The sequence below is a fragment of the Humulus lupulus genome, chromosome 1, assembly GCF_963169125.1.
Source record: "Humulus lupulus chromosome 1, drHumLupu1.1, whole genome shotgun sequence".
NCBI classification, from domain to species: Eukaryota; Viridiplantae; Streptophyta; class Magnoliopsida; order Rosales; family Cannabaceae; genus Humulus; species Humulus lupulus.
In genome coordinates, this window is record NC_084793.1 from 191,619,181 (window position 1) to 191,644,193 (window position 25,013).

At 49.7% G+C, this 25,013-nt stretch overlaps 1 protein-coding gene across 1 annotated transcript; it reads right to left on the reverse strand.

Moving 5' to 3' along the window:
* Positions 1-21,467: 21,467 nt before the first annotated feature.
* On the reverse strand, positions 21,468-24,890 carry LOC133824049 (uncharacterized). Its single transcript, XM_062256913.1, has 2 exons — positions 22,272-24,890; positions 21,468-22,160 (listed from the first exon to the last, which is right to left on the reverse strand). The coding sequence occupies exons 1-2, from the start codon at positions 22,803-22,805 to the stop codon at positions 21,663-21,665; spliced, it is 1,032 nt and encodes a 343-aa protein (XP_062112897.1). The 5' UTR covers positions 22,806-24,890; the 3' UTR covers positions 21,468-21,662.
* Positions 24,891-25,013: the final 123 nt, after the last annotated feature.

Genomic DNA, 25,013 nt, shown 5'->3' on the forward strand with positions numbered 1-25,013 from the left:
AGGTGTTTGTGCATGTTTTGTATTTTCTAAACAAAACTTTTTGAGCATGTTTTTGGCATATTTTGATTAAGACAAGAAAATGTCATTGTCAACTTGTTTAATTTGCAAACCAAGGAAGTAACTTAGTTCACCAAACATGCTCATTTCAAATTCCTTAGTCATTAGTATAACAATGGAGTGAGTGTGCGTATCACAAATGGATCCAAATACTATGTCATGTACATGGATTTTAGCACAAACAATAATAGGATTCAGATGTTTAATGAACAGAGTTTGATTAGCATTACCTCTAGTATACCCATATTCAAGAATGTAGGTTGTGAGAAGACCATACCATGCCCGAGGAGCTTGCTTAAGCCCATACAATGACTTGTTCAGTTTGTAGACATGGTCTCCATGATGAGGGTCCTCAAATCTAGGAGGTTGTGACACATAAGCCTCTTCCCCAAGGATGCCATTCCAGAAAGCACTCGTGACATCCATTTGGTACAACTTGAACTTCATGCAACACGCCACATTCAACAAAAGTGTTATAGATTCCAATATAGCCACCGGAGCAAATGTTTCCTTAAAGTCCACTCCCTCAATCTGAGTATACCCCAGAGCTTGTTGTGCACCACATTTCCCACTTCATAAGTCTTATTTTTGAATATCCACTTAGTACCAATGATGTTGGCATCCAAAGGATGAGGAACAAGAGTCCACACTTCATTTCTCTCAAATTGTTGAAGCTCATCTTACATGGCATATATCCAGTGCTCATCTTTAGGAGCATCCTTGACTGATTTTTTGCTCCACTGAAGAAAGATAACAATCATTAAAAATTTCATTGGTTAGTTTCTTTTGAGTCACCATCACCTCATTTTGATTACCAACAATGTAGGGTAGAGAATGAACTTTGGGTAACCATGTGGGTGGTCCCTTTTTCTGATGAAATCCTAAGTTAGAGGAGACAACATTTTTTGGAATGGAAGACACATCGGAAGCCTCAGAGGTTTCAATGGTATAATCAATTTCCTCAATTTTAGATCCACTTGGTTCACCTATAGTTTGTGATGCAACAGCCAGAATCGATGAGTCGACAAGATTGTGGATTTATTCGTCTTTAGAGTAACAAGCAAAGTCTTCTAAGTCACTAATCACAACATTGATGGATTCCATAACGGCCTGGGTTTTCATGTTGTATATTCTGTAGGCACGGCTATTGGTAGAGTACCCCAAGAACACTCCTTCATCACTTTGGCGTCAAACTTTCCAAGCTTTTATCTATCATTAAGAATGTAGCACTTACAACCAAACACATGAAGTTAAGCCAAATTTGGCATTTTTTTTTTCCACAACTCATAAGAGGTTTATTATGATTGTAGAAAAAATAAAACTCATACATGTCATTCAAAAATAACAATGACATTCATTTGGAAAAAGGTTTTCACTAAGTAAAATCATAAATGCAAAGATAATAAATCAAGAAATAAACTATAACATATAAACACAATAACTATAACCAGCAGGCCCTCGGCCTCGCGCAGCCGCGCCCGCACATCAGTTGGCCTCGCGCGCCATAGCAGGCCCTCGGCCTCGCGCAGCCGCGCCCGCACACCAGGCGGCCTCGCGAATGGGGTGACGCGTCAAAGGAGACTCGCCACCAAGGGGCTCGCGAAGAAGTCATCTCATCTCGCACCCATCCGTCAAGGCTCCATGCCTATCACGAACGCACGTCAAGTGTTCTGTTCCCTATACCTTGGGACCCCAATGCTAAGGGTCGCGGTTATGAGATGAATGGGACGTACTTGTACGATCTCATACGAAGTACGGCCGCTAAGACCCCGTATGTCGAGTACGGACACCCGTACTAGTGAGGGAGTGAGAGTGCTGGAATAAGAGTTCTGGCCCGTACATCTACAGCCAGAAGTCAGAGCTGACACCACTACCACCTGCGCCACTATGCCTGTCACCACCCATCAGACATGGATACGGACAAGTAGTGGAGGCATCCTCCTGACGCCTGCCCCTGTACTGGATGTACGACCACAACCTCTGAAGCCACTCTCCTGACAGAGTAATTATGTACCATTTGGTCCCTTTGACCACCATGTACCCAGGGCCATTAGAGCCCACTATAAAATGAACTCTAACCCCACCTGAAAGGGGGGGGGGGGGAATTTACTCTAGCAAAGGCTTGAGAGTGAATGAAGGATTGATTTCTCCATTGTTATTCTGTCATTGTTCTTGAGTTATCACTTACATTTCTACAGCTTTTTTCTTGACTATCCTTACTTGATAATTTTTTCCAACTTAACTTAGTTTACGAGTTCTCACCGTCAACAGTTTGGCGCCGTCTGTGGGAACGTTAGTTTTGAGCTACTATTCCACCATTGTTTCAGGCAAGAAGAAAATGCCAAGACATTCAAAGCGACTCAGGGAGCCACGAGAGGTAGAGGTTCACCTGAACGGAGTCCAACTGAAGGCCTCCACGAAGGACGCTCCTCCGCCCAGAGACGTGGAGCCCCCGAAGGACCCTGAGGTTCACGGAGGTCATAGAGTGGCCTCGTCACCGGCCGCTCCACCTGGAGAAAGTCCTCCAAGAGCACCACCGGGAAATGCTAATGAGTTCCCTCTCCCAAAACCACCGCAAGTACCGAACTCCAGCCGGCAGGACCCGGGCCCTTCTACCCGTAGGCATGATAAGCACCCCCGGGTCCATTCCGTGAGCTCGAGTTCGAAATCTCGGTTTTATGAAGAGGAAATACGTGAGCTCCACCGTAAGAACCAAAGGTTGGAAACCACCTTGGAGAACATGCAGGAGGTCCTGAATGGCCTGCTTCAGGGTAAATCGAGCGTGACCTTGCCTAAGAGGAAGGAGAAAGGCAAGGATGGGGTGGAAACCACCGTACCAGTAGATGATGGGAGAACCCGACACTCTACTAGTAACACCCCCCGAGCGAAGCAACACGAGCACCCTGAACCACCTAAGCAGGCCCAGAAACCAGCGCCAAGGACCAACGCTGCCCCTCGCAACGATGACGAGGTCACCTCTAAAAGAGCACCTTCGGATTTACGGGAGGAGCTTAATAAAAAGAGGGCGGGCAAAGGGATCACGCCCCCTATGGCGCCTCGGGAGGGAAAGGGAAAGGCGGATCTTAGCCCTTCCGCTTTGAGGGACACTCTAAGCAAGAGGAGGCAGAACCTGGACACGGAGATGAGGAGCCTGCGAAGCAAGATCGTCACCGCATCAGGTGGCCAGGCCTTTGAGGAAGAATTCGACCATGAGTCGCCCTTTGTGAGGGAAATTCAGGCAATCCGGCTCCCTGCCAACTTTAAGGAGCCCAACATGACCCCCTACGAAGGAAGCACGGATCCAAAATACCACCTGGATGCGTTTAATGACCTGATGAAACTGAGAGGGATTGGAAGTGGTGCCAGATGCCACTGCTTCGCTATCACTTTGAAAGGACTCGCCTACAAATGGTTCAAAAGATTAAGGCTGGGGTCCATGAGGTCCTGGCAGCAGTTTTCTGACGAATTCCTCCAACAGCACCATGCCGTGCGGGACTACACGATGCCAGGTACCAACCTGGCCAACGTGAATCAGGGGGAGAATAAGAGCCTGAAGAGTTACATCCACCGGTTCAATATGGAGGCCGCGAAAGTGGGGAGCCTAACTCGCCGAGAATTAAAAATGGCCATTACCGCCGGAGTGCTCCCAGGAAGCAAGTTGTGGGACAACATGTTGAAGAGGGAAGTCACCGACTTAGACGAATTCTACGAGAGAGCGCAGAAATACATCCGTGTGGAGGATGGCCACGCGAACTTAAAGGTGGGGAAGGAGGAGCCCCACGCGAAGCCCCAAGCTAACGACGGGTCGAATGTAACGAAGAAGAAAAGGGTGTACAATGGGTCGAGAGATGACCAGCAAAGGAAGACCAAGCGAGGGAATGATCATAGGCAAGCGGCTTATACTTACTTTACGAACCTCACAGATACAAGGGAACATATTTACCTCACCAACGAAGATTGAGTTCCCTTCAAAAAGCCCCCACCAATGAGGAAGGATTGGTCCAAAAGGGACCCCAGTAGATACTGCCAGTACCACAAGGACATTGGTCACACCACGGCAAAGTGTATATTTGAAGGAAGAAATTGAGGAGCTCATCCGCCAGGGACAACTGGGCCGTTATGTTAGGAGAGAAAGGCCAAGGCCAGAGGACGAGCATGCGGCACCCCAGGCACAAGAGCGAGCCCTAGAAATACAGGGGGAGGTCCGAACCATTTTTGGAGGTCCAGGATTTGGGGGGGACTCTCGAAAGGGGCGAGATAGATATGCAAGAGAGGCTCGGCGAAGTCCGCCCCCCTGCGTCATGAGTTTAGAACTGCGACCCCCAAAAAGTTTCAAGGGGGAAAACGACTCAATAACATTCACTGAGGAGGATGCGCGGGGGGGGGGGGGGTACACTTTCCCCACAATGATCCGCTGGTGTTGATAGTTCAATTGGAAAATATGCGCGTGCATCGAGTTCTAGTGGACAACGGGAGCTCGGTGGACATCCTATATTTCCCTGCCTTGGAAAAGATGAGACTGGGCATTCGTCATCTGAAGCCCTGCCAATCATCCCTATATGGATTCACGGGGTACTCAGTGCAACCCCTAGGAAGGATCGAATTGGCACTCACCATGGGGGAACAACCCCGACAGACTACAGTCATGGCTAACTTTGTCGTAGTAGATTGTGCTTCAGCTTTCAATGCGGTATTAGGGAGACCATCCCTAAGAGAATTGAAAGCCATAACTTCAATATATCACTTGGTTGTCAAGTTTCCAACACCAAGAGGAGCGCTAGTATGAAGGGAGAACAGAAGGAGGCAAGGAAGTGCTACAACACCTCACTCCGCGCGCCTGTGAAACCGCGGGAACCAATGGCCATGGTGATACATGAGGCGCTACGTATGCCCACGGGGGGTCCGCAGGAGCTGGACCCTCGGGTCGTGGACGAATCAAGAGCAGAACCAGTGGAAGAAGTAGAGGAGGTTACGGTGACGGAGGAACCGCTAAGGAAATTTAAGATAGGGAGAAGCCTGCAAAGTGACGTGAAGGAGGAGTTGATAAGATTTTTGAAGGATAATCTGGACGTGTTCGCATGGATTCATGAGGATATGGTGGGTATAGACCCCAATGTGATGTGCCACCATCTGAATATCTCCCCAGAAGTGAGGCCCGCCAGGCAGAAAAGGCGGGCGCTAGACCCAGAAAGGTATGCAGCGTTGAAAGAGGAAGTTGACAAGCTGAAGGCCAACGGGTTCATCCGTGAGTCTTTTTACCCTGTGTGGGTGTTGAACCCAGTTCTCGTTCCGAAGCCAAATGGGAAATGGAGGACCTGTGTCGATTTCTCGAACCTGAATAAAGCTTGTCCTAAGGACAACTTCCCACTCCCAAGGATAGATCAGCTAGTAGATGCGAAGGCAGGACATGAATTACTGAGTTTCATGGACGCCTACTCGGGGTACAACCAGATCCCAATGAACCCAGCAGATGAAGAGCACACATCATTCATTACAGACAAAGGGCTCTACTGCTACAAGGTAATGCCCTTCGGGTTGAAGAATGCGGGTGCCACCTATCAAAGGTTGGTAAATAAGATGTTCGCTAACTAGATAGGGAGGAACATGGAGGTGTATGTGGATGATATGTTAGTGAAGAACAAGAATGCCACAGAGCTCAACAAGGACCTTGGTGAGATGTTCGACACACTTAGGACATACCGAATGAAGTTAAATCCCATCAAGTGCACCTTCGGTGTATCCTCAGGAAAATTCTTGGGCTTCATGGTCAATTCTAGAGGCATCGAGGCGAATCCTGATAAGATAAAGGCCCTAATAGAGATGAGCCCGCCAAAGAACAAGAAGGAAGTGCAGTGCCTAACGGGAAGGGTGGCAGCCCTTAATAGATTTATCTCAAGGTCAACCGATAAGTGCATTCCCTTATTTGACATCCTCAAAGGGAGCAAAAAGTTCACTTGGGATGAAAAATGCGAAGAAGCATTTGTCAAGCTAAAGGAGCACTTGGGGAAGCCACCCCTGTTGGCAAAGCCTGAGAAAGGCGAGAAGTTGTACCTGTACTTGGCAGTGTCTGAGAAAGCCATAAGGGCAACCCTGGTTAAAGGGGAGAAGAAGCAGAAACAACCCGTGTACTATATCAGCAAGCGTTTGGTGGACGCGGAGAACCGATACCCGAAGATCGAAAAATTGGCCTATGCTTTAGTTGTGGCTTCGAGGAAGTTGAGGCCTTACTTCCACGCGCACACGATTGAAGTCCTGAATGATAGTCCTTTGAGGTAGGTCTTACATAAACCTGAGACCTCAGGGAGGCTAATGAAATGGTCGATCGAGTTGAGTCAATTTGACATTGTGTATACCCCAAGGGCGTCCATCAACGGACAGGTGCTGGCGGACTTTATAGTAGAGTTCACCCATCAGCAGAATGGAGAAAGAAGTGAAGAAGGGGAGCAGCCTGTTATAGAGGAAGAGCGAGGGGGTCTAGAGGAATGGAGTTTGCATGTTGATGGGGCGTCTAATGAAGGAGGATCCGGAGCAGGCATCATGATGATCGGGCCTGAGGGATACAAGATGTATTGCGCGATTCGGTTCGGGTTTGAGGCCTCCAATAACGAGGCAGAGTACGAGGCGCTCCTGGCTAGGCTGTGTTTAGCTCAGGAGCTGAGAGTGACGCACCTACGTATCTTCAGCGACTCTCAATTGGTAGTGTACCAAGTAAAGGGGGAGTACCAAGCGAGGGGACCCAATATGGTAGCCTAATTGGAAAGGGTGAAGGGCTATCTAGGATGGTTAGTGGCATATAGCATAGAGCAAATCCCCAGAGAAAGGAATACCCATGCTGATGCGCTCGCGAAGCTGGCATCCACCAAGGACGGTGATATCTTGGAGTCGATACCCGTGGAGTGCTTACCCAAACCCAGCATCGAAGGCGCGGACGTGCATATGATTAGTGTCCCAAGGGAGTCATGGACTGAGCCGGTCAAAAGGTACCTGGAGGAAGGAACCTTGCCTGCAGACAAAAATGAGTCCCGGATGTTGGTGTACAGGGCCGCTAGATAGACCCTGGTAAATGGGGTCCTTTACAAAAGAGGATTCTCAATGCCACTCCTGCAGTGTGTAGACGAGGAGGAGGTGTTGAAAGTGTTGCACGAGATACACGAGGGAGAGTGTGGCAACCACGAGAGTGGACCCTCCACAGCTAGGAAGGCCATGAGGCAAGGATACTACTGGCCCTCCATGGAAAGAGATGCGCATGACTTTGCCATGAAATACGAAAAATGCCAGAGGCACGCCAACTACCCTCGGAAACCCCCAAGTGAACTGACCAGCATGACCAGCCCCTGGCCCTTCGCCATCTGGGGGATAGACTTGATCAGCGCTCTTCCTGCAGGCAGGGGTGGAGCGAAATACGTGATGGTGGCAGTGGACTACTTCACTAAGTGGGTATAAGCAGAACCCCTCGTGAAGATAACAGCCAAGCACATGACCTCTTTCGTCAACAAATTCATTGTCTGTAGATATGGAGTACCCTACAAAATTATATCTGACAATGGTACCCAGTTCGAGGGAGGAGCTTTCGAGGAATATTGTAGGGTAAGGGGCATAAGGAGAAGTTTCTCTGCGGTGGTACACCCACAGGCCAATGGACAGGTGGAGGCCATAAACAGGGTCCTTAAGAAGAACTTGAAGGCAAAGCTAGAAAAGATGAAGGGAGCCTGGGTAGAGGAGCTACCAAATGTGCTGTGGGCTTACAGAACCACTCCACGCACGACTACTGGGGAGTCCCCATTTTCCTTGGCCTACGGGTACGAGGCCGTACTCCCGGTTGAGATGCAGGTTGAGTCCCTCAGGGTACAGGCATATGGAGACGAGGCTAACTGCGCAGCTTTGGCCGAGAGCTTGGATATGCTTGAAGAAAATACAGAAAAAGCACAAATGAGGGTGGTAGTATATCAACAGCACGCCGCAAGGTACTACAATTCGAGGGTGCGAGAGAGGACTTTCAGAGTTGGCGACTTGGTGCTGAGGAAGGTACTCCCTAACACGCGAGACCCAGGAGTTGGAGTGCTGGGGGCGAACTGGGAGGGGCCCTACCAGGTTGCTCAGTGCATACCCTTGAACACTTATAAGCTGGCGCGCATGGACAACACCATCATACCCCGAGCATGGAACGCGGAGCACCTTAGGAAGTACTACTAGTAAGGCGCCCACGCCCGGTGCTAGAAGGACAAGTGTTGCACGCTATCTTAGTATGATAGAGAATAATCAAAGGGGTTACTTAGATAACCTCCTGAGTAGGTGTGAGTCTTTTATTTTATGTTTTATGAAAATCTCATATGTATCGTTGGAACTTTTTACATGAAACTTTTTGTTATAAATGTGATGAATGGAATTGCATTTTATGGGTGAAACTGTTCGCAACATCATGTGTTATTTTCCTTCGCTACGTGGGCGTCAGCCAAAGTGCCTGCTGAAATAAATTTCACCAGACACTTGGGGGGGGGGGGGGGGAGGATAGGAGGCAACAGCATGCGGCTAGCAAGGGGAACCTAAAAAGGGCCCTCTAACGGAGGATCCTGAAAAGGACCCCTTGCCCTCCTAAAAAGGAGGCCCCTAAAAGGGACCCTCTACTAAGAGGACCCTAAAAACGACCCCCTGTCAGGACCCTGAAAAGGACCCTATGCACTAGGAGGATCCTAAAAAGAGCCCTCCATCAGGAGGAAGTGACTCTAAAAAAGGACCCATTGATGGGGGATCCCAGAGGGACCCCCTATACCAGGGCCTCAAACAAATCCCTTGCAAGGCATCCCTTGGGATCGCAAGGATTAGCTACCCTTGTGATCACCAAGGGAGGTCATAGGGACTTAAAATGTATGGTAACGACAATAATAAGTCTAGAGCGGCCACTAAGCCGCCTAGCCAAAAAGGGTCCCAAAAGAGACCTGTTGACGCGGTTCTTTGCCAACAGGTAATTAAGAGAAGAAGAGAAAGGGATTAGTGCTATATGTGAACCGAAACAGATATGAGATCTTAGAAAAAGAAAGAGGTGACACAAGACACATTTTTTAAGTGGTTCAATGGTTAAAATCCTTCTACTCCACTAGTCAGTATTATTGCTCTATACTGGATATTTGATTACAGGGCCTTTCTTACAATAGAGAATCCAACCTCTATTATCTCCCAGGGTCTCCATATTTATAGGAGAAAGTACCTGGGAGTTGGTAAGAAGGTCATCCCGTGACCTTCTTACCTATCACATCAACTCTGTGACATTCATGATCAATTCCTAAACCTGACACATAAGTGTGGTCAAATCGATAGGTAAGGAGGTAATGGGCCGCACGGCCCAACCCAGTCGTGGGTGTCTGAATACGCACATTCTACTGTGTGTCCGAGAAGTCAGGGGCATATCATACACGTGATGTCGGATATATGCACGTTTATCTTGCGTGTGTTGACTTTACAAAGGGTCATAGCCTCCATATCCAGCTCGTGCCACGAGCTAGGTACTTGACTCGACCTTCGGCCCCTAAGAGTCCTTGCTCAAGTCTTGCGCAATCTTGGCGAACCCTTGGATTTCCTCGAGCTAAGGAGGTACGACCTTATGACAGAAGCTCCGGTCTTGGGGACGTCCACGAGATAATCATGATAAGGCAGCAACTCAGCTCGCTAATCATCCCGTGGGAAAATCAGGGCGTACATCTGCCCCCCAAGCTCTTGCTCGTGGTGGACCACGTCAGATAAGACCACAGTAGGGGCTTTTAGGCTTCCCCATGAACTCTTCACATTCCACCTCTTACGTAGGCGCCTGATACGTGGAACGTCGTGGTTGGTGACGGTACATCTTACGAGAATCGCATTTAATGGCCTAGCATATGCCCAGCCGTCGTTCCGTATTTTGAGTGGAGGGCCTTGGATCCCTCACCAGGGTCATCCAACGGCCCTCTACACGTGAACCTTCACGTATACAAAAAGGGGTGGCCACCCTATGCATGGGCCACCCTTTCACTTGAAATTTTTCCGAATTTCTCTCCTTCTCTCTTTATCTCAGAAGAAAAAACCCTCTTCTCTGTGACTGCTACACTCAGCGTTCAAGAAGCTCAGACGTAAGGATTTCTTTGAAGCTTTGGATGCCAACACACCGTCGAAGCTTTCACCAAGGTGATACCTTCATCCACCTCCCAGCCACACACTGTAAGTTTCCTGACCATGTGTGTTTTGAAAATATATTTCACTATAGCTTAGGTAAATATTTTACTGTAGTCGCATGCAAGGATTTACTGGGTTTTGTGGATACGGAGGGTGAAAGACCTTTTAGGTTATGGTATTTTTGCTGTAGGAAATCACTTAAGAGTATGGTTTACAGGATTCTTTTTCTGGGAATGATTTCTGGGTAGGATTTGTGACATATGTTGGGTGCAAAACAGGGTAGCTTAGGGGACACGCCTCACAGGCGGTTTTGCCAACCTTGCCCATCGAAACTTTCCCCCCAAGGAAAATTTTATCCTAACCCTCCTCACACACGAATTCCGAGTAATAGGGGATCTGTTGGGAGCACAAGCGCATGTTCATCGAACCGCGTGGCCCACTCTCCACGGGCTGGGCTTACCTCAGCTCGTGCAAATAACATTTGATTTTTCCTCATGCTTGGGTCGCCTTTTCTGAAATGTTTTCTTTTGTTCGTTAGGCGACCAGATGACACCAAAAAGGAACGCTCCCAAGAAGACCGTCAGCAGCTCGTCCTCACAGCAGGACAAAGGAAAGGCGGTGATGCCGGACTCCCCAATCCCCAACTTTGGGCCGGCGGTGGAGCAGGAGGTCGAGGTCACCCCCGATGCCTTCTTTGAGGCAGAGAGGATCGTCTCAAAGGTCACCGACAACATCTCCCTAGGGAGAGCATCCGTGGTGGCCCGACCTGCCGCAGAGGGCGAGCGGAGCTGTGCGCCTCTCGACGAATCGTTCGCAGCCGGGAGCGGCGAACATTTTAAGGCGGGGGCCTTCCTCCCGCTGGATCAGTATTTTGCTGATTTCCTTAATTACGTGGGGTTGGCCCCATTTCAGCTCCCCCCCAACTCCTACCGTTTGCTGGCGGGGTTGAAATGCTTGTTTCAGAAGCACGAGTGGGAGGTCCCCACTCCTACTGACATCTTATATTTCTTCTGCCTCAAGGCCAGCCCGGATCAACGAGGGCGAGGCGACGGGTTTTACTATCTATCCCGATTTCCGGCTGCGGTCATCGAGCTGCCCAGCCACCCCAATGACTTCAAGGACCAGTTCTTCATGTCGAAGGGGTTCAGAAACTGCGAGCTCCACTACTTCAATCGTCCTCGTAAGTGTTTTTCATCCTTAGCTCGGACGTTAAGTATCATTTTAGCTCCTCCCGTACCCCTTTCTGACTTAAACTAATTCTGCAGCCATCTTTGCGAGGACAGAGAAATCTGTGACCCTCGGGGCCCAATAGGAAACGCTGGCGGGCTTGCCCCCTAGCGAGAAGGATTACCACGTGCTCGTGACAGACGAGACGATGGTGGCCTGTAAGCTGATTTTCCCAAATCAGACTTCGAACCTCAGGAGGCCCCGGGGGCTTCACCTAGCTCGCGACACCAGACCCATCGCCGTGGAGGAGGTCGCGGAAGACGAAGATGAGGAGGACGAGGGCGGCGAAGTTCCCCTCGTGAGGAATAGGAAGCGGACCTTGGAGGTCGCCACGGGGATGGGCGAGGAGAGGATCCAATTCGGAGCAGCCGCGGGTCCTTCTGGCCAAGGTAATCCTTACATGTTTAGGAGTCTAGATAGGGCCATAGCAGACCCCCGGCTGGCTAGGTTCAATCCTAGGCAGCTCGTTCATCGTCACCGAAGTGATCCGGACCTAAACACAACTCTGCTCCATTGTGTCGACCGACTTGTGCTGGACCACCAAGATAGCCGGCCTAGGGGTACCGTAGTAGTAGATAACACCCTAGCCTTTAGGTCGATTCTATTCAAGGAGTATGGGACCAACCTTCGCACATGGCCATCACTCCGGAGGGGTGTCGTAGCTCTGGGGATTAGGCAATATGTAGAGGAATCTAGCCCTGAGTCAAACCCGGACCCAGAACTTGCGCCAGCTCGGGAAGTAATCGACTTAGATTCTTCTTCTAGCTCGGGGGGTAGGATTCCCTTAGTACACATTTTATTTTTACCCCTTAGTTTTGTATCTGTATGGTTGCTAACCAACCACGTTTTTGTTTTGGCAGAGGATATTTCTCAGCCCGAGGAGAGCCTGCGAGGTGCGGTCTTCGGGGGGAACGCCGCCGCTAGGCCAAGAATGAAGAGACTCCGGACGTCCAAGAACGCTGTCGGGACCCCCACCAAGTCTCCTGCGAAGGAGAAGGGTCAAGCCCCAGCTGCACAGGTCGCGGGAGCGGTCCTTCCTGCTGCAGGGGGAAGCAATATGCCTCCACCGGCTCCGTGAGCTCCACTCGCTCCCCGGGACGCAGGAACGGAGGTCGGGACTTCAGCCATCGTACCCTCTGATGTACGCATCCCAGTCAATCCCCAGGACCTGGAGAAGAACCCCGAGGCCTTTCGGGGAACGGTGTATGAGTCGGCGAACTACGCCGTCAGCCACATATACAAGTTCACCGAGAAGGAGCTCCGGGCCATCGAGACAATGAGCTCGGTGGGCGTGCTGGAGTCTTCACTAGGCATGGCCATGACGGTAGGCTAACCTTAACCTTTTTGTGGTTTTTTTTTTTTTTTACATTGTTATACTTTGCCTTGCTTTTTCATAAGGCAATTGTCTTTCTGTCTTTGCAGAGCGTTGTCGCCCTTCATCGGAGTATCATCAGGACCAAAACTCAGCTCGGGGACATGAGGAACGAGCATCAGACTACCCTGAAAGCGGCCAAGGATGCCTTGGCGGCCTCTCAGGTCGAGTTGGAAAAATTTCGCTCGAGGATCCAAGAGCTCGAGTCCTCCCTTGCCACCTCGAAAACAGACCTAGATGCCGCGAAAACTGAGGTCCAGGCCACCCAGGCTGCCCTAGAGGCCGAGCGGACCACTTCGGAACAGTCCATGGAAGATCTATTCTATCATTACTGGGTCTACAATCCGGACGCTGACTTCTCCTTTATGTTAGAGAGTCTCTGGGCATGCTTGCTGGTGAAGTTCCAAGCTCGCCTTGATAAAGAGGCGCCCTCGGAGACTGGGGAAGGCTCCGGTACCGCTGAGCAAGGCGAGACGGTGACCTCCCAGGGGCCACCTGGCGGAGCTTAGGGCGTTTCTTTTCTTGTGCCCCCTAGTATTTTTTTTCTTAAATAACTTTTATGTAACCTTTACATGAGGTGCTTTTACCTCGAGACAATTTGCTTTAATGCTTTTCAGTTATAATTTCTTGAAAAAACTTAGTTTATGCTGATCTTTATCCATATCTCGACCTCTTTAAGAAGAGCAATGATCAATATATTTAAATCAACTTCTAAGTTCTATGACTCGGTTAGGACTAGGAACTTAATTTGAAAACTTAGTTCGTGTTAACTTTTATCCATATCTTGAGCTCTTTAAGAAGAACAACGATCAATAGATTTAAATCAACTTCTAAGTTCTATGACCTAGTTAGGACCAGGAACTTAATTTGAAAACTTAGTTCGTGTTAACTTTTATCCATATCTCGAGCTCTTTAAGAAGAACAATGATCAATAGATTTAAATCAACTTCTAAGTTTTATGACCCGGTTAGGACCAGGAACTTAATTTGAAAACTTAGTTCGTGTTAAGTTTTATCCATATCTCGAGCTCTTTAAGAAGAACAACGATCAATAGATTTAAATCAACTTCTAAGTTCTATGACCCGGTTAGGACCAGGAACTTAATTTGAAAACTTAGTTCGTGTTAACTTTTATCCATATATGGAGCTCTTTAAGAAGAACAACGATCAATAGATTTAAATCAACTTCTAAGTTTTATGACCCGGTTAAGACCAGGAACTTAATTTGAAAACTTAGTTCGTGTTAACTTTTATCCATATCTCGAGCTCTTTAAGAAGAACAACGATCAATATATTTAAATCAACTTCTAAGTTTTATGACCCGGTTAAGACCAGGATAGGACTTAGTTAGCGTTAACCCTTATCAATATCTCGCGTTTTTAAGAAAACAACGGTCAATCGATATGAATCAACTTCTAAGTCGTTAAGGAGACCTGGTTATATCCAGGTACCATATGCCCCCTAAGTGACTAGGAAAGGATCTTTCGTGGTTACTTTACATTACAATTGCAAACATGCACAAAAATTTGATTCTCATTAATACATAAAAAATGGCCTTCCAAGCCTTACAAGTGAATCATTGATAATATTTCTTTAAGTGGATGGCGTTCCAAGTCCGCGGGACCGCTCCTCCATCAAGTCGAGCTAACTTATAAGTTCCTTCCTTAATGATTTCGATGACTTGATATGGTCCTTCCCAGTTCGGTCCCAAGACTCCATCTTTGGGATCCTTCCCGGCCAGGAAAACTCTCCTTAGGACCAAGTCTCCAACGCTAAAGGCGCGTTTTTTGACTTTGGTGTTGAAGTAGCGAGTGATTTTCTGCTGATAATGGGCGAGCTGGAGTTGCGAATCCTCTCGCCTTTCATCAACTAGATCGAGGGAATGGCACAGGAGCTCGTGGTTTCGATCTTGGTCGTAAGACTGGACTCTATGCGAAAGCACCTTAATTTCCACGGGGAGGACTGCCTCACTCCCAAAGGTTAGGGAAAAGGGAGGATGACCTGTAGGAGTCCGATATGCCCATAGGACCTGGGGGAGCTGCTCTGGCCAGACCCCCTTTGCTTCATCCAATCTCTTCTTGAGGCTCGCCTTTAGGGTTTTGTTGACAGCTTCGACCTGGCCATTAGCATGAGGATAGGTGAACAGGTCACTGACGAACTGAGGGCCATTGTCGGAAACGATCTTCTTAGGCAGGTTGAACTGGCAGATAATGTTTTTAACCACGAAGTCAAGCACCTTTTTGGACGTTATCGTTGCCAACGGTTCTGCCATTGTCGGAAACGATCTTCTTAGGCAGGCAAAACTCCGCAAAATCCTTCGTGCACTTCCTGTAGGATGGCCTTTGCTTCACTTGGAAGAACACACCGGAGGAGAGGTAGGGAGTGCCCACGTCGGTACAACATCCCATCGACTACCGTATACCTCGGAGCTTGATACAGGACTTGCGGTGCATCGTTACATCCTTCAGGCAGCTTGCCCTCGACGAGATATTCAAGGATGGGGGTCATCCAGGTCGGCCTGGCATCGATCATCTCAACCTCCGTCCTGACTTCTTCTACGCTTGGTTTCTCCAAGAACTCTACTGGTACTAGCCCCAAGGTCTCCGTTTCCCCAGAGGTGGCGAGCTTGGCAAGAGCGTCTGCGTTGACGTTCTGCTCCCGAGGTATCTGTTCGATCGAGCCCTGCCCAAATGCAGATAGCTCAGATTTCACCTTTGCCAGATAGGCGGCCATCTTGGGTCCCCGTGCTTGATATTTTCCCAGAACCTGGTTTACCACGATCTGGGAGTCACTGAAGGACTGGACGCATCTCGCTTTCAACTCCTGGACTATCCTCAGTCCTGCCAGCAAAGCTTCGTATTCGGCCTCGTTGTTGGAGGCTTTGAACCCGAACCTCAGCACCGAGAGGAATCTATGTCCCTCGGGGGATATCAAAATGATTCCAGCTCCGGAGCTGTTCTCGTTGGATGAACCATCTAAAAAGACCCTCCATGAAGCCTGAGGTGGGCTGGTTTGGGGTGAGTCCTCTGCTGGATCTTCCTGGAATCCCGTGCATTCTGCCACAAAATCGGCCAGGGCCTGACTTTTTATAGCAGTTCGCGGAGTGTAGAAAATCTCGAATTGACTGAGTTCGATTGCCCATTTCAACAAACGTCCTGACGCTTCAGGTTTTTTCAAAACCTGCCTTAGAGGCTGATCGGTCATGACGTGTATTGAGTGGGACTGGAAGTACGGCCTGAGCTTTCGCGAGGCCGTGATAAGGCAGAATGCCAATTTTTCCATCAGTGGGTATCGGGATTCCGCCCCGAGAAGTCTCTTGCTGATGTAGTAGACTGGTTTCTATACTTGGTCCTCTTCTCGTACCAATACGGCACTAGCTGCGTCCTCAGTAACAGCCAGGTAGAGAAAAAGAGGCTCTCCTGCCTTGGGTTTGGATAGCACGGGCGGCTCAGCCAGATGTGCCTTCAGGTCAAGGAATGCGCTTTCCCATTCTACTGTCCATTCAAACTTCTTATTTCCTCAGAGCAGGTTGTAGAAGGGCAAACACTTATCGGTGGACTTGGAAATAAACCGGTTGAGGGCTGCCACTCTTCCTGTCAGGCCTTGGACATATTTTCGCGATCTGGGCGAAGGAAGCTCGAGCAATGATCTGATCTTGTCGGGTTTTGCCTCGATTCCTCGGGTATTGACTATGAACCCCAGGAACTTCCCTGACGCGACTCCAAAAGTACATTTCTATGGATTGAGCCTCATGCCATATTCCCGTAGTATTTTAAAACATTCTTCCAGGTCAGAAACATGGTTATCGGGAGTCTTTGACTTGACTAGCATGTCATCAACGTACACTTCCATGTTTTTGCCAATCTGGTCCACGAACATTCTATTTACTAGCCTCTGGTAGGTAGCTCCGGCGTTCTTCAGACCGAACAGCATGACTTTATAACAATAGACGTTAGTCGGGGTCATGAAGCTGGTGTGTTCTTGGTCCGCCGGATTCATTGCGATCTGATTGTAGCCCGAGTACGCGTCCATGAAGGACATGAGCTCATGCCCTACCGTGGAATCTACCAATTGATCGATCCTGGGCAATGGAAAGCAATCCTTGGGGCAGGCTTTATTCAGGTCGGAGAAATCGATGCAGGTCCGCCATTTCTCGTTAGGCTTTGGAACTAGCACGGGGTTGGTGACCCAGATTGGAAACTTGGCTTCACGGATAAAGCCACATTTCTTGAGCCGAGCTACCTCTTCCTCTAGGGCTTCAGCCTGAGTTGTTCCCAAACGTCTTTGCTTCTGAGACTTGGCAGTAATGCTTTTATCCAGATGAAGTGTGTGCATGATGACACTCGGGCTAATTCCCACCATGTCCTCGTGCGACCATGCGAATACGTCTAAGTTATCCTACAGAAACGTAGTCAGCTCCGCCTTCCTCCTGCTACAGAGGTTTTTCCCGAGCTTGACCTTTCAGCAAGGGTTCTGTGGATCGACACTCACCTCCTCGAGCTCCTCAATAGCCTGGAGCTCAGATCTGTCCTCGCCCATTCGGGGGTTAATGTCCTCACTTAAGACGGCATTTTCCCCCTCGGCGCTTTTAGGTTTTTCAATCTCAGGATCAGCTAAGGGTTCCTGAGATTCCTCTTCACCTTGAATGGCCATTTCCAGCTGCCCGGGTTTAGATTTTCCCTTCATGGAAATGCTGTAGCATTCCCTGGCAGCGAGCTGATCCCCCTGGATAGTGCAAATTGCTGTTGAAGTAGGGAACTTCATTGCGAGGTGGCGAATGGACGTGACGGCTTCGAAGGCTATGAACGTAGGTCGGCCCAAAATGGCGTTGTAGGCAGCGGAGCAGTCAATGACCATGAACTCGAGGAGTTTGGAGACTGTCCGAGACCCTTCACCTAGGGTGATCATTAACTCGATTGTCCCTATCGCTGCTGATCCTTCTCTCGAAAAACCATACAACATCATGGAGGTTGCCTTCAGCTCGGCGACAGTCAAACCCATCTTCTCTAAGGTGGATCGGAATAGGAGGTTCACCGAACTCCCGTTGTCTATCAGTACCCTTCTCACTCTTCGGTTGGCGAGCTGGACTGCTACGACCAGAGGATCATTGTGAGGGAACTGGACATGGCCCGCATCTTCCTCCGTAAAAATGATTGGTTGCCTTTCCAATCGCTGTTGCTTTGACTGACGCTGTTCCGGAACAAACTCCACTCCGTTATGAGCCTTTAGTTCCTTCACCTATCTCTTCTGGGCGCCTCTGCTCGTGCCGGCCATGTGCCGACCTCCAGAGATGGTGGATATCTCTCCTCCGACTACGGGAGGAGGGACATTCTGATTTACCCGAGACCCGGGCTGACTGGCCGGGACTTCTGGAACAGGTCGACTCGCTGGAACCCTGTTCCATGCGTATTGAGCCAAGTGGCCGGCTCGGATGAGAGTCTCGATCTCGTCTTTTAGATGTCTGCAATCGTCAGTATTGTGGCCGACGTCGTTATGAAAACGACAAAACTTGGAAGTGTCTCTCTTCCCCTTGTGGTGCTTCAATGGCTCCGGCCTCTTCCACGGGACTCGAGTAGAGTTGGCTAGGAAGATATTCTCCCTAGACTGGGTTAGCTTGGTATAAGTCGCGAAAATGGGCTTAAACTTGTCTATGGACTTATTCTTCTTTTGGCCATGCGGACTGTTTTCGCCATTTCCCTTTCTTTTGCCTCCACCGGGCTGGTTATTCTGTGTGACGTTTTGGGTCGCTGCCACGACCTCCGTCCCCACTCCAGCGGGCTGCTCGAGGACCTGGCTGGTTCCCGCAGCTGAAGCTTCGGCTTCCTCCAAGTTTATCAATTCTTGGGCCCTGTTAAGGAATTCGTTAACCGAGCTGACTCCCTTCCTTTGTATATCCTTCCAGAGGTCTCCTCCGACGAGGATTCCAGTTCTCATGGACATGAGCTTGGAGCTATCATCCGCGTCTCTGGCTCAAGCAGCAACGTTCACGAATCTGCTCAGGTAGGCCTTCAGAGTTTCACCGGGCTGCTGTCTCAAATTAGCCAGGGAGTCAGCCTAAACACGGGCGGCCTGGGAGGCTCGGAATGCCCTTTTGAAATCAGCTGAGAAGGTCTTCCAGGAACTGATTGACTGTCTTTTACTTTGCTTGAACCACTGCTTGGCAGGTCCAGTCAGCGTGGAAGGGAAGATTAAGCATCCCAGCTCGAGGCCAATGTTATGGGCCATCATCAAGGTGTTGAACATCCCTAAATGGTCCGATGGGTCTCCGTCCCCATTGAACTTTGACAAGTGAGGCATACAGAAATCAGATGGGTACGTCGTTGCTGCTATACTGGGGGCGAAGAGTTCCATCTCGTCCCCTGAATCGTACTCATCTTTTTCTTTCTCCGTCAGGAGCTTCCTCATCAGCTCCTCCATTTGAGTCAGGCGCTCGAGGGTTTGGTCCTGATGTCCTTGGTTATTCCGGGGCTGTTCAATAGCTCCGGATCCATTGTACATATTTGGTGGGTTATTTCCCCTCCTATCTTGAGATAGGTTATTTGGGGCATTCCCTCTGTTACGTACTTCGGACAGAGCCCCCCCCTGAGCGAGCCTGGCCATCTCCTCCTGTTCGGTCCCCTCTATGAGAGTTGAGGCGATCTCGCAGGTCGCCTCCCTAGGTGGTTTGATGACTTTGTGACGAACTTAAACGCTGACGCAGGTCTCCCCCAGAGAGATCACTCCGGCGACTGCCGGTCCAGTGGCTTCTGCTGGATATGCATGGAGTCCGCATTTGGTGGTGAGGATTCGATATTTCCCTTGGCACCCTGCTACGCCGGGAAGGTCCAGCTGATGGCGGGTTTCTCCTACTACTCCCATAGGCTGGGATGTCTCGGACGGGCCGAGGAGGAGACAGATATCTGAATGGAGAAGGAGGATGCTTGACTGGAGAGGCGATCCTAGTTTCGTCAGGACGGATCAAGTTTGGTGGGGGCCTTTCGGCCCTACCAACCTGCTGATCTCGCGCCTGGCAGTCTGGACGAGGTGCAGGATGGTCGTTGGGGACGGGCTGATGTCGTGAGCCCTCCCCGGATCTCCTTCGGGAATTTCCTTGAGCTCCTCTGGGCATTCTCGAGGATGGTTGGGAGCTAGGAGTCGACGTCCTGACCGAACGGTTGAATTGCTGTTGTCCGGCCCTAGGCATTTCCTCAAAGTTTGCCTCTCGACGGTGTGATGAATGGGTGGAGTTGGATGCTAGAAGTCTATCCGAACAGCTATGCCTGGGCCAGTTACCCCGGCGAGACTTAGGAGCCTCGCCTTGCCTCTCTCCGATGTTAACGTCGGTTGTGAGAGGGGGTAGTTGGGCCAGCATATCCTTGATCTGTTGGCTAGCTGTTGCTAACTGGCTCCTTAGTTGAGCATTCTCCATCTCCACTGCAGTATAATAACATGGGTTCGGATTAGGCGGTCGAGGCGCTGAACTACCAGTATCATCTTGGCCCGCCGACTGCTTTCTTGGCCGCTGCTGGACTTCTGGAACTTGTTCACCAGGGATGGCAGTATGATGAGCCTCCTGCCCATCATGTTGTTCTGTCTCGTTACCGTGCCTGGATCGAGTTGTCACCATAGTTGGATGTATGCAACAACACTAATCGAACTTGCTCTCAATGAAAGCACCAAACTGTTGACGCGGTTCCTCGCCAACAGGTAATTAAGAGAAGAAGAGAAAGGGATTAGTGCTCAATGTGAACCGAAACAGATATGAGATCTTAGAAAAAGAAAGAGGTGACACAAGACACGTTTTTTAAGTGGTTTAAAGGTTAAAATCCTTCTACTCCACTAGTCAGTATTATTGCTCTATACTGGATAATTGATTACAGGGCCTTTCCTACAATAGAGAATCCAACCTCTATTATCTCCCAGGGTCTCCATATTTATAGGAGAAGGTACCTGGGAGTTGGTAAGAAGGTCATCCCGTGACCTTCTTACCTATCACATCAACTCTGTGAAATTCATGATCAATTCCTAAACCTGACACATAAGTGTGGTCAAATCGATAGGTAAGGAGGTAATGGGCCGCACGGCCCAACCCAGTCGTGGGTGTCTGAATACGCACGTTCCTACTGCGTGTCCGAGAAGTCAGGGGCATATCAGACACGTGATGTCGGATATATGCACGTTTATCTTGCGTGTGTTGACTTTACAAAGGGTCATAGCGTCCATATCCAGCTCGTGCCACGAGCTGGGTACTTGACTCGACCTTCGGCCTCTAAGAGTCCTTGCTCAAGTCTTGGGCAATCTTGGAAAACCCTTGGATTTCCTCGAGCTAAGGAGGTATGACCTTATGACAGAAGCTCCGGTCTTGGGGAGGTCCACGAGATAATCATGATAAGGCAGCAGCTCAGCTCGCTCATCAGCCCGTGGGAAAATCAGGGCGTACAAGACCCTTGCAAAAATAGTACTATGAATAAATGACGAGAAGGACGCTTCTCGCAAAGAAATAATAAGCGCGCGCAAGAATATATAAAAGGATAGCTAGGACCCAAGGGGTCAAAATATCCTAATAAGAGTAACCAAGAGGCACCAAAAGAGGTCCCAGTGAACCCTTTCACAGGGGCTCCAAAGGACCTCCAGCCTGGTAAATAAGAGGGGGGGACCAACCAAACCCCATCATACAGGCTCAAAAGGACCTCAAATGCAGTAGAATAAAATATAAATAACAACACATGTATATATACAATGAAAAAGAAGGTCTTGAAAATAGTACAAGAGTTACCAAAGGAAAATAGTAATGACAGTCATATTACAAAGGCCCGAAGTACAAAAAAAAAGAAAGAGCATACACCCATGGTAGGCTAGCTAACAAAAGTTAGGACATGACTGCTTCAGGGCCTCCTACCATGGGCGCTCCACAGGGCCACTCGAGCAACGACATGTTCATCAAAAGAAGAGAAGTCGAAGTTAGGGTCCTGCCTCCACACGTTGTAGAGGGCACGGTCTACGGACCTGCGCTCGATGGTAGCCCTCTCCGCCTCCAAGGAAGCACTCCTTTCCTGCGCCGACTGAAGTTCGGCCATGAGGGCCTCGACTTCGGCCTCCAACTGGGTAACTCTCTGCTGCGAGGCGGCCGCGGTGGCCTTGGCTTCCTGGAGTTCACAATCCAAGTGAGTAACCTTGTCCTCTAGCCTCTTGGTCTTGGCCTTTACTTCCTTCCTCTTCGATGACAAGTTGGAAAATTTGGTCCGGACCTTTGACAACTTAGCATTGGTTTCATTAAGCTCTTCCTCAAGCTCCTGCACTCGGGTTGTAAGGCAGTTCCTCTCAGCAGCAGACGCGGAGAGGTTGTTAGACGAGTCGGCAAACCGCATAGCCAACGTATAGGCCTGCACAAAAAAAAAGTTAGCAACAGCAGCAATGAATGACAAAGAAAAAAAAAAGAATATATGCATAAACACCTATACATAATAGGGCCGACGCGAGGAGCAGGGACTCACCCAAGCCATGGAGCGCCTTAGGTTCTCCCCAAGGTCCGCCTGGGTCACGTTCCCAAGGCCATTCCAGTCGGATACAGGGAGGCTCGAGGCAAGCTGGATGTATCGCTGTCCGAACGACATTGCCATCCGAGTCACCCAGGGCTCCCCATCCGTAACAGGGGCACCTGGCTGGATGGGGACAGGCGACCCACTTGCCGATGCGGGAGGGGGCACGGTGAAAATGGAAAGCCGAGGCTCTGATTGATCAAAAGGGGGGTCCGGAAGGCCGACGTAATCAGCCCCCGGCGATCCAAGGTCGAGAGGAGCTTGAGTGAAGGCATCGTGGCCCTCAGGGTCAGGGTAAACACTACACCCCGGAATGTCCTGCTGGTCTTGTGAGGGAGGGGCTATGTCCAGATCATAGGGAGCACATGGAGGGCACCCCCCAAGAGATGGAGGCTGCTGGTGGAATCCCCCGCGATCAAGGGGGGCTTCATCCGGCCCCTCCTCATCCTCATCGTCATCCGGGCAAGGCTCAGCCAAGGTCTCCTTCATCTTTGTGGACCCAGAGATGGTCCACAGCAACTTGGGGTCAGAGACGAGAGATAGCTTGTGGCAGTAGATTCTTTATGGTGAAAAGGCGCGCCGCCTCTTTCCTGGTAGGTTCAGCGTTGAGGGACCGTCTCATGTCTCTCGCTTCCAACCCGACGACGGAGGGTTCGGCGAATCGCTCTGCACAATACGAGCCATAGTTGGTGTGAGCGTAAGGCACGAAACCATAAGTTGCAAAAAATAAAAAAAAATAAAAAAACAACATACAAAAAAAAAAAAGAGAAAGTGATGCTCAGAGTACTTACTGGGAGTGGTCCGGAAATCCTCACGGACAGAGAGGGGACCTTCCATGAAGAAAAATTCCCGCTTCCAAGCCTCCGGGTTAGACACCGAACCCTCTATCAAAGAGGCCCCATTGTTGGCTTTTTGTAAGTAGTAAAAGCCTTTTGAATTGTGGAGGGGCATGAGGTTGTAGAGAAAATGTACCTCGATGGCCGTAGGGGCGCGTTTCAACAGTTTCATATATGCAATGAAAAGGCAGCTCAAAGTCAGCTAGCCATTGGGTGCCAGCTGAAGCGGGGCAAGATCGAAGTAGTTGAGGACTGCAACAAAGAACGGGTGCAGCAAAATGGTACCACCCGCTTTTAGAATTTGCTCGCTGAGGGCCACGAAGCCGAGCCTAGGGCGGTCGGCCCGGTATGCCTCCTAAGGGGCGTATAGAGCATAATCTGGAGGGACGCGATAGTCATTCACGATGTCCATCAGTTTGTTTTCGGACACGCGCGACACCAGCTCAGACGCTAGTAAAGGGGCGTCATCCTGCTCTTGGGTAGATACCTGTCAGCGTGCCTTCGGCATATCTCCAAAATCAAAAGAAAAATGTGAGGAAGAGACAGAACACTTGACCCTCCATTTTTTCTTCCTAGCAAGAGTCTTCCATCGAGGGAGCGACTGCAGAAGTGCTAAGCTAGGACAAATTGAGACTAGGGGCTGAGGAGAAGTAGAAGCAGCCCCCTGACAGTCATCAAGCGAGGATGGGCTGGAAGGCTCAGGCGGAAGGTGTCCCTCCATAAACTCTAACTCCCACTGCAATTCAAAAAGGGTCATCCTAAGGCTCGCTACATGGTCACTAAGGTCTGGGGGGGAGGGTCCTCCGTCTCCTCTCGACACCGAGTCAATTTCGCTCTCCACCACCCAAATTTTACGCCTAAGGTCATCCATGTACTCAAGGTGGCGGATGCGGGCCTGCCTTAAGGAGTCATAGTCCTGGTGAGGGTTGCCCTCAGGGGACTCTGAGTCTGAGGACAGGTCAATAAACTCAGGCCCTAAGGGTATGTCGGACGGGCCGTCACTGGCCATGAGACATCGTCCCAACAACAAAAAGGGGTTCACGTATAAATGAGGGAAAGGCTGCAAAATACAAAGGAATAGGCTTAATATCTCTAGATGCAAACGCCCTAAATGACCCACTACAGGGTATAAAAAAAAAAAGAGGAGGGGCATGCATATGGTCAAACTCACTACAAGCTCAGGCCAAGGTACCCCATCCCGAGTAACGCTTATGTGAACCTAACAAAAACCAGGGAAAAAGAGAACATACCTCAAGATGTAGAAATTGGAGGCTGTCGAGACCAAAAAAAGGAGGACGAGGGCCAAAAGCACCAAAATGGTAGAAAATGCACGTCTGCAAAAATAGGCAAAACGGATGTGTTAGTCACTAAATAGACACACCAAAAAATTAGCTCATATGTAAAAAAAAAATGAAATGAAGTGAAGTGAAAAAATAAAACAAATGAAACTATGGCAAAAATGGGGTTGTGGGGGATTGAACCCCTTACCTCTTGAAAAAGGAAGGGTTCTCCAAACCACTAAGCCAAGGAAGTAAGGTGGATATATTAAGCCATGCATGAAGGCCTATTTATAAGAACCAAGGTGAATAGTCTACAAGAGCACCTAAAGGTACTCTCCTAGACTGGGGGGGAAGTGTTGATGCTCAAAATCTCACCAAGAGAAAATATGAGATCAATGCCATGAAGCCCCCATTTACACGACATAGATGCCAAGATGCCATGGCCTCGCTCGGCCACGCCCGCACACCAGGTGGCCTCGCTCGGCCACGCCCACACACCAGGCGGCCTCGCGCGCCTGCAGGCCCTCAGCCTCGCACGGCCACGCCCGCACACCAGGTGGCCTCGCTCGGCCACGCCCGCA